This window comes from Prinia subflava, chromosome 3 (assembly GCF_021018805.1).
Source record: "Prinia subflava isolate CZ2003 ecotype Zambia chromosome 3, Cam_Psub_1.2, whole genome shotgun sequence".
Classification (NCBI taxonomy): Eukaryota; Metazoa; Chordata; class Aves; order Passeriformes; family Cisticolidae; genus Prinia; species Prinia subflava.
The window spans coordinates 106,386,608-106,395,803 of record NC_086249.1 but is presented as its reverse complement, the minus strand read 5'-3'; the positions used below and the strand labels follow the sequence as shown (position 1 = coordinate 106,395,803).

Here is a 9,196-nt window from a genome sequence, read left to right as displayed (position 1 = left end):
CGTGGAGCTGCTGGAGAGAGCCCAGAGGAGGCTCCAGGATGAGCAGAGGGCTGGAGCAGCTCTGCTGGCAGGAAAGGCTGGCACAGCTGGCATTGCTCAGCCTGGGCAGGAGAAGCTCTGGGCTGAGCTCAGGGTGGCCTTGCAGGGCCTGAAGGAGCCCCAGGAAAGCTGCAGAGAGACAATTGCCAAGGGCTGCAGGGACAGGAGCCAGGGAATGGCTCCCAGTGCCAGAGGGCAGGGCTGGATGGGCTCTTGGGAATCAGGAATTGTTCCCTGGCAGGGTGGGCAGGCCCTGGCACAGGGTGCCCAGAGCAGCTGTGGCTGCCCCTGCATCCCTGGCAGTGCCCAAGGCCAGGCTGGACACTGGGGCTGGAGCAGCCTGGGACAGTGGGAGGTGTCCCTGCCATGGCAGGGGTGGCACTGGGTGGGCTCTGAGCTCCCACCCAACCCAACCCAGTCCCTGACTCCCCTTCAGGCACTGCCATTGTGCCCATGCCCTTTTTTTGCTGTCCTGCTCCATATGTTATTTTTTTTTCCAAGCCATGCCTTGACCCTGCCAGTTTTGCAATGTAGGATGAAATCCTGTTGCATGCCCATGGGAGCTGAGAAATTCTTGTCTCAAGACAGAATTAGTGATTACCTCATCCTGCTGTCGGAGCAGAAGCATTTTATAAACATTAAAGCCTTTTCCAAGGGCAGAACAAGGAGCTGGTGTTTCTCTCCTTGTGCCAGTGGGCAGCTCAGGCAGAGGGATGGAATTCCACTGATTTTGGGTGCTGAAGTGGAGAGGTTGGATGAGTTTTTGGCTTGGGTGGCAGCACTTGTGCAGGTCAGCTTTTGGGTTCTTCAAGAGAAGACAGGAACCAGCATCTCCAGAACTTTGGAGAAGAGATGAAGAGAAGGCATTTCTCCAGGAGATCTGTGCCACAGGGAGGAATTCCTCCCCAGGATCCCATCTCACCCTGTCCTCTGGCAGTGGGAACCATTCCCCTGTCTGTCACTACATGTTCTTGGATAAAGTCCCCTTTCCTCCTTTTGACAGTGCTCCCTAAGGTTCTGAAAGGGCCCTGAGGTCTCCCTGAAGTTTCTCTTCCCAAAGCTGACCGAACAGGAGTGTGGTGGAGATTCACAGAATCACTGGGTGGGAAGAGACCTCCAGGATAATCGAGTCCAACCCAGCCCCAACACCTCAACTAAACCCCAGCACCAGTGCCACATCCAGGCTTTGTTTAAGCACATCCAGGGATGGTGACTCCAGCACCTCCCCAGGCAGACAATTCCAATACTTTATGACTTTTTCTGTAAAAAACTTTTTGCTGATATCCAGCCTGTATTTCCCTTGATTTACCTTGAGGCTGTGTCCTCTCCTTGTGTCAGTGCTGCCCAAAGAAAGAAACCAACCCCACCTGACACAGGCACCCTTCAGGGAGTTGTGAGAGTGACGAGGTCACCCCTGAGTCTCCTTTTCTCCAGGATAAACACCCCCAGCTCCCTCATAAGGTTTGTGTTCCAAGCCCCTCACCAGCTTTGTTGCCTCCTCTGGATGTGCTCAAGTGCCTCAATGTCCTTGTTAAACTGAGGGGCCAGAGCTGGACACAGCATTTGAGGTGTGGCCTCACCAGTGCTGAGTACAGGACAAGCATGTCCTCCCTGCTCCTGCTGCCCCTTCCCCTGGCAGCTCTCCCCATTCCAGTCTGGCAGGAGCACCACGAGGTGCCCAGAAGAAGCAATGAAACCAGGATCACCCCCAGAGAGTCAATCCAAGAAGGACTTTGCAGCTCTGGAGCCCCCTCAGCTTCCCCGGAGCCCCTCAAGGAAGGGCAGGGCTGGCCAAGCTCCTGCTGCAGGCAGAGGCATCGCCGCAGGATCTGCAGGATGGGGAGGAGCTGGTTAATTGTGATTTGGATTAGGCAGCCCCAGCAGTGGGAGTTGCTTAGCAACATCTCCCAGGCCTGGGGAGAGGCAGCAGCCACTTCAGAGGTGGCCTCAAGGAGCAAAACCACCCTGGGCAGGGGGTGGAAGCTCCAGCACCTCCCTCTGCACTGGGGGGCAGCCCAGGGCTCATTCCCATTTCTTGTGGTTCCATAAAACACAGGATTGCCTTAAACATCCTTAAGTGAGGGGCTGGGAGGGCTCACCTGGAGAGGAGAAGCTCCAGGGAGAGCTCAGAGCCCCTGCCAGGGCCTGAAGGGGCTCCAGGAGAGCTGCAGAGGGACTGGGGACAAGGGATGGAGGGACAGGAGCCAGGGAATGGCTCCCAGTGAAATGGGGGAAATTTAGGTGAGATATGGGGAAGAAATTCTTCCTTTTGAGGGTGCCCAGAGCAGCTGTGGCTGCCCCTGCATCCCTGGCAGTGCCCAAGGCCAGGCTGGACACTGGGGCTGGAGCAGCCTGGGACAGTGGGAGGTGTCCCTGCCATGGCAGGGGACAAGATGAGCCTTAAAATCTCTCCCAGCCCAAAGCATTCCATGGTCCTGGATTTTATCAAACCCCAAAACTGTATCAGAAACACAAGTAAGTCTTACAGGGCACCTAAACTTGAGAATTAACACTGGAGGAAAGGAACCCATCCTGCCAAGCAGCAGATGAAGTTGAGCTTTTATCAGGAGACAGCCTAAAAATAGTTATTTAAAAAGTAATAATATTGTTTATGTTGGGGAAAGGCCTGGGGCTAGAAAAACACAACTGAAAACCAACAGAAAACTGACCTCACTCAGAATAAAACACACAAAACACTCCAAGCAGGACACACACCCCCAACAACCACCCACCACCCTGCTGAGCCCTCCCAGGTCCCACCTGCAGCCCAAAAATCACCAGGAAGCCCAGGGGGCTGCTCCTGGTGTCCATTTTCCTGCAGCAGCTCTGAAAGAATTTAAGGGCAAGGCACCCCCACGTACCCTCCTCTCTTGTGGCGCTCCTTGTGCTTGGAGATTTTGTAAGGCAGGGTCCTCTCCCCCAGATTTTCCAGGTTCCTCACGACGGCTCCTCTCTCCATCAGGGCCTCAATGGTGCGTTTGAGCACGGCAGCTGTCTCAGGCTTGAAAAGAGAGAGAGAAAAGTGAGAAATTCCCAGAAACCTGGGTATTTTGTGTGGTAGGAGGGACACCTGAGCTTGCACAGCTCCTGGAGAGGTGGTGCTGCAGTCCAAGAAGACAAGGTGGAAGCATTAAGGGAGAGGATTTTGAGGAGCAGGCAATTCCTCAGGGAAGTTTCCTGCCATTTCCAAGTCAGGTCCCAGTCAAAAGAAAAGGAGTTCATGGATTTGACTCACCTGGAATCACTTGGTCTGAGCCTTGCACAAGCCAATATTCCTAGAAAAGGATTGGGAACAGTTTTGGGGTCCTTGCACCGTTGTTGTTCATTAATATTTAAAGTGAACAGTGTGGGGAAAACACAAATCCATGGCTTGCTATGGAAACAACAATTTCATTTCTATCGTTATTTACGCTGCACGTGTGTAACACTCAGAGAACCACGGAATATCCTGGGCTGGAAGGGGCCCTCAGGGATCACTGATCCAGCTCCTGCACACATCCCAACAATCCCACCTGACCCTGGCAATGTCCAAAGGCTCCTGGGGCTCCTGCAGCTCCAGGGCTGTGCCCATTCCACCATCTCACTTCAGGAAATTGTGGAGAGCAATGAGGTCCCCCCTGCCAAACCCTTCCTAACCTCCACGCAGATTTAAATTAAATTAAATTAAATATTGCTGGGTAAATTCCCTGCCCTCCATCCCTCACCCCCCAGTGACACAGAAGCTTTTTGTGTCTTTTCCACATGCCCAGGGATCAGCACATTCCCCGAGTGGCTGCGAGGCCAATGTGAGGTGCAGCTTCTGAACACAGAGAAGCCAAAGATTTCAGCCCCATGTATTTAAAAACAAAACCAGAGAGAAAGAACAAGAAAAAGAAAGCCACAGATTTCTACATTCAGGATTGTAAAATTTGCAACCTTCCCCGCTTGTGGCCATAGTCTGAAAACATCAACTAATTGTTGGGTTGGAAGGCTTGTCACTGTAACCCCTCTCATTCTCCCTCTCCCAAAATTGCCCTGGTTTTTCCTGGCTTGCCTAAAGCCATCACCCAAACTAAAAATAGGCTGAACTCTGCTAACCAAGAGAACCACAGACACAGGTTCCTTGGTTTGCCTCAGAGCCAGCCCATTTGGGGCAGAGGAAATGGGCCAGCCTGGCTCCCAGCTCACCAGCCACAACATTTTTTCCTGAACAGCCCAGCATTAATCCCAGTCCCACAGCCCAGCTCTAATCCCAGTCCCAGCCCCACAGCCCAGCTCTGATCCCAGCCCCACAGCCCAGATCTAATCCCAGCCCCACAGCCCAGATCTAATCCCAGCCCAACTCTAATCCCAGTCCCAGCTCTAATCCCAGCCCCACAGCCGTGGGGAGGGCAGAGGGGTCAATGGGAGCTGCTGCTCCAGAGGGGAGAAGGAAGAGCTCACAAGAGCAGGGCCCGGGTTGGAATTCCAGCTCTGGACACCCCTGCTGCCCCCACGGGAAGCCAGAGCCATCCCCAGCTGGTTTCACCCCTGGGGAACTCTGGCAGTGACCCTGGGCCACAGCAGTGGGTCACAAGTTGTCACCTTGTTCTGGAGAGGGACACAATCCTGGGATGGGGCAGGCTGGAAGGGCCCACAGGGCTCACCTGGGATCACCCCAGAGCTCAGGGCACGGCACTGTGGAGATTCTGGAATGTCCCCAGGGAGGAGAGCCCAGCCCCTCTCTGCTCCCTGCCCAGGGCAGAAGCTGCGCCCCTGTGCAGGGGAATTGCTGGGCTCAGCCCCTGCCCGTGGCTCTGGGGCCATTGCTGGGCCTGGAGCAGAGCCTGGGGCTGCTCTGCCCTCCCTGCACACAGGGACAGACACAGGGACAGACACAGGGACAGACACAGGGACAGACAGGGCTGAGGGCACCTGGAAGAAGGAACCAAAGGACTTCTCTCTATAGGTCCCAATTCCCCTCTCCTCCACCTCCACATATTTTAGAGCTGCCCAGAAGAACCCTGTTAACTCCACAGTTGTCACCAAGTCAAACGCAGCCCCAGGGGTCACACCAGCCACAGGTGAGGGGACACCCTGGGCACTCTGTCCCCACCTCTGGCTGGTCCCACCTCAAAACCTGTGTGCAGCTGTGGCTCCTGCAGGAGAGCCCTGGAGGGGCTGGAGCGTGTCCAGGGCAGGGCAGGGAGCTGGGAAGGGGCTGGAGAATTCCTGAGGGAGCTGGGAAGGGGCTGGAGAATTCCTGAGGGAGCTGGGAAGGGACTGAGGCTGGAGAAAAGGAGGCTCAGGGGGGACCTTGTGGCTCTGCACAAGTCCCTGACAGGAGGGGACAGCCGGGGGGGCCGGGCTGTGCTCCAGGAACAGGGACAGGAGGAGAGGGAACGGCCTCAGGCTGGGCCAGGGGAGGCTCAGCTTGGGCAGCAGCAGGAATTTGCCCATGGAAAGGGAGCTCAGGCCTTGGCAGGGGCTGCCCAGGGAGCTTTGGAGTGCCCATCCCTGCAGGTGTCCCAGAAATGTGGGGTTGTGGCCCCTGAGGATGTGGTTTAAAGGTGAGCACACCGTGGATGGACTGTATCATCTCAAAGGTCTTCTCCAACCTCAGCAGTTCTGTGATTTTGGCCTCTCCCTGTCCCCTCACTGTGTCCCAGCTCAGCACAATCCCTCCCAAGAGCTGGAACCTGTTCCATGCACAGCTGGGGCTGCCCCATCCATTCCCCCAGGATTGAAGCCACAAATGCTTGGAAAGAACCATCACAGCAGCACCAACCACCTCGTCCTGAGGGGATGTTGTGGATCAGGGGGAATAAAACTGCTCCTGTGGGTTCCATCAGATCCACAGGGCTCACCTGGCAAGCAGGAAGGGGATAAGGAAAGGGGAACGGGGAAAAATGGGAATTCTCTGGTGTCAAAGTGGCTTCATGCATGATCATCAGCCATGAACAGCTTGGAGACAAACCAAACGTGGAAATAAAGCCTTTGGAATGCTGATGCCTCCTAAAAACGAGGAGCTGGAACCAGAGCTGTGTGACAGGACTCAGCTCCACTGCTCCTTTTTCCATCTCATTTCCCCAAGAAAAGTCCAAGGGATAGAAAATCCAGCACTGGCCACAAAAAAAAAACTTTGTCAACCACCAAAACCTTCTCCAAGAAGAGTCTTTGGAGAGAGAAAAGGAAGCAAACACCAAATCCTCAGGAGTTTGGGACAGTTCTCAAGTTCTTCTGGCCACTTGCTCAGTCCAGCAGGAAGCATTTAAAGTCAGTGGGCGCATCCCAAATTATAAACAGGAATAACTGCATCCCAATTACTAGATTATCCCTTCAATGTAGTAACAGCAGGATAAAATTATGTCTTTTTTTGGTTGCTCAGCAGTTACAGAAGGTTGGTCTAGGATTATTTACTGAGGTGGAAATCAAAGAAGGCAAAATCCATGTTTAGAAGGGAGCTGCAAGTCCAAGCAGCAAAACTTAGGGGAAAAACAATTTCCTTGCTGCCACTTACTACTTAATAAAACATTATTAAAAAGGAAATTATAAGTGAAATTATTATTATTAGAAATTATTAGTGAAAATTATAAAAACTCTGCAACTACAAAAGCATCAACAACCCAGAGCAGCAGCTCTAGGCTGGGTACAACTACTCAGAGCAGTCAGGAAAGATCAAAATCCAGATAAATGCAGCATTGCAAGGGAACAGAAGATGTGGGAGCTATGCTGAACCCTGGGGAAAATGGGCTGTGCTGGACCAGGCTGGAAATTGAGCAGTGGAAATGGGAGGGGTCTCAAAATCTGCCTGGAAGTTCAGGGGTGGGGAGGGACCCCAGACTGGTTTGGGTTGGGAGGGACCTCAGAGCCCACCCAGTGCCACCCCTGCCATGACAGGGACACCTCCCACTGTCCCAGGCTGCTCCAGCCCCAGTGTCCAGCCTGGCCTTGGGCACTGCCAGGGATGCAGGGGCAGCCACAGCTGCTCTGGGCACCCTGTGCCAGGGCTGCCCACCCTGCCAGGGAACAATTCCTGATTCCCAAGAGCCCATCCAGCCCTGCCCTCTGGCACTGGGAGCCATTCCCTGGCTCCTGTCCCTCTGTCCCTTGTCCCCAGTCCCTCTGCAGCTCTCCTGGGGCCCCTTCAGGCCCTGGCAGGGGCTCTGAGCTCTCCCTGGAGCTTCTCCTCTCCAGGGGAGCACCCCCAGCTCTCCCAGCCTGGCTCCAGCCCTGGAGCAGCTCCCTGGACTCATTCCAACATTTCCACACCTTCCTTCTCTTGTTTCTTCTCTGTCTCAGTTCAGGGACAGCTGGATGCAGGGACAGAGGTTTCTGTAACTACAGCAGAACAATTTTCCCAAGACAGAGCAAGGGACAAATGGGAAACCCCAGGTGCTCCTGACCATGAGAACCTTTCCCTGTTCCCACCCCACACTGAGTGAACACAAAAGCAGCAGAGACTATTCCAGAAATGGCAAAGAGGAAGTTACAGCAGGCATCTCACCAAAAATAACTTGGGGGGGAAGTGATCAAAACTACTTCTGAATTAAAATTAACACCCCATCCTCAAACCAGATTTTAATTATCATTTGAATGGTGTGTAAGCCACAGAACCAGATGTGAACACGAAGCCCACGGACCTGGATGCAGAGGAAGCAGCAACTTTTAACCTCAAAGTGATGCCTGAACTCTTCTGTTCCCAAATCCTCCTTTCTTCTTCAAAGAATCTACATTCTATGGTGAATCTTTTTAAGTTTTAACTCAACTTTTAAAATCCAAGGAAATTACAGAAGGAATTAAACCAAAATCTAAGGAATACAAGTACTCTATAAATACCAACTCGCAGCTAAATTGAAATATCAATCCCAACACTGAATTTAATTCGTTTTAGAGAGCTGAAAGACTTCAGAATTTCTAAAAAGAAGCCTAAAAAGGTGCCTTTAAATCTGAAATAAACAGCAACCAAATCCTCCATGATTCAGGGTCATTTCAATGGTTTATGACTAGAACCACTAAAGTTACAAGGGTTTGGGTTGGAAGGGATTGCAGGGATGATCCAGTGCCACCCCTGCCATGGCAGGGACACCTTTCACCATCCCAGGCTGCTCCAAGCCCTGCCCAACTTGGCCTTGGACACTTCCAGGGATGGGGAGTCCTCACCCTTCCAGGCAGAATTAATTCAGAATCAGTTAAAGTTCAGAATTAATTAAACCTCTTCCTTAAAACTCCAGAAACTCTTCTTCCAAACACAATACATTCTAATAACAGCTTCAATGTAACACTGCAAAATTCTCCTTTATCAGAAACTTGCTGAGAAAGAGCTCCCCAGGAACTGTGCTCCTGCCAGGACTTTTTGATGTGAATATATTTTATCATGTTTACTTCATATGTTCATTAAGCTTAATTAAGACTGGAAAGGAAAAATAATGAAATCCAAACAAAAAAAGACATGGAGGGAACATCCCTGACACCACAGGGGCTGGCCTGTCCCCACGGTCACTTGGGCTCCCCATCCCAGCTCTGGAAAGGGCTGGAGTGGAAAATCACCCAACATCCCAGATTTAGAGAATCCCCAAATCCCTGAGGCTGGAAACGATTCCCAAGGTCATGGAGTCCCAGCCCCAGGCCCACCTTGTCCCCAGCCCAGAGCACTCAGAGCCACCTCCAGGTGACACCTGCAGGGATGGGCACTCCAAAGCTCCCTGGGCAGCCCCTGCCAAGGCCTGAGCTCCCTTTCCATGGGCAAATTCCTGCTGCTGCCCAAGCTGAGCCTCCCCTGGCCCAGCCTGAGGCCGTTCCCTCTCCTCCTGTCCCTGTTCCTGGAGCACAGCCCGGCCCCCCCGGCTGTCCCCTCCTGTCAGGGACTTGTGCAGAGCCACAAGGTCCCCCCTGAGCCTCCTTTGCTCCAGCCTCAGCCCCTTCCCAGCTCCCTCAGGAATTTTCCAGCCCCTTCCCAGCTCCCTTCCCTGCCCTGGACACGCTCCAGCCCCTCCAGGGCTCTCCTGCAGGAGCCACAGCTGGACACAGCCCTGGAGCACAGAGGGACAATCCCTGCCCTGCTCCTGCTGCACACACAATTCCTCACCCAGCCCAGCCCAGTGCCCTCCTGCCCACCCAGCCTGGTCTGAGCCACCTCTCCCTTCCCTGGGAGGATTTCCATGGATCAGACCTGGCTCTGGACACGCTGCTCTTATGC

The 9,196-nt window shown here is 53.4% G+C and overlaps 2 protein-coding genes across 2 annotated transcripts in view; one reads left to right on the top strand and one right to left on the bottom strand.

Moving 5' to 3' along the window:
- KCNE1 (potassium voltage-gated channel subfamily E regulatory subunit 1) overlaps positions 1-9,196 on the top strand; it is a 253,513-nt gene that overhangs the window by 184,958 nt on the left and 59,359 nt on the right. The gene's annotated exons all lie outside the window — the stretch shown is intronic.
- MRPS6 (mitochondrial ribosomal protein S6) overlaps positions 1-9,196 on the bottom strand; it is a 44,820-nt gene that overhangs the window by 12,189 nt on the left and 23,435 nt on the right. The window contains exon 2 of the mRNA XM_063393232.1: positions 2,901-3,040. Within this exon, the coding sequence (XP_063249302.1) occupies positions 2,901-3,040 (140 nt within the window). The remainder of the gene's footprint in view (positions 1-2,900; positions 3,041-9,196) is intronic.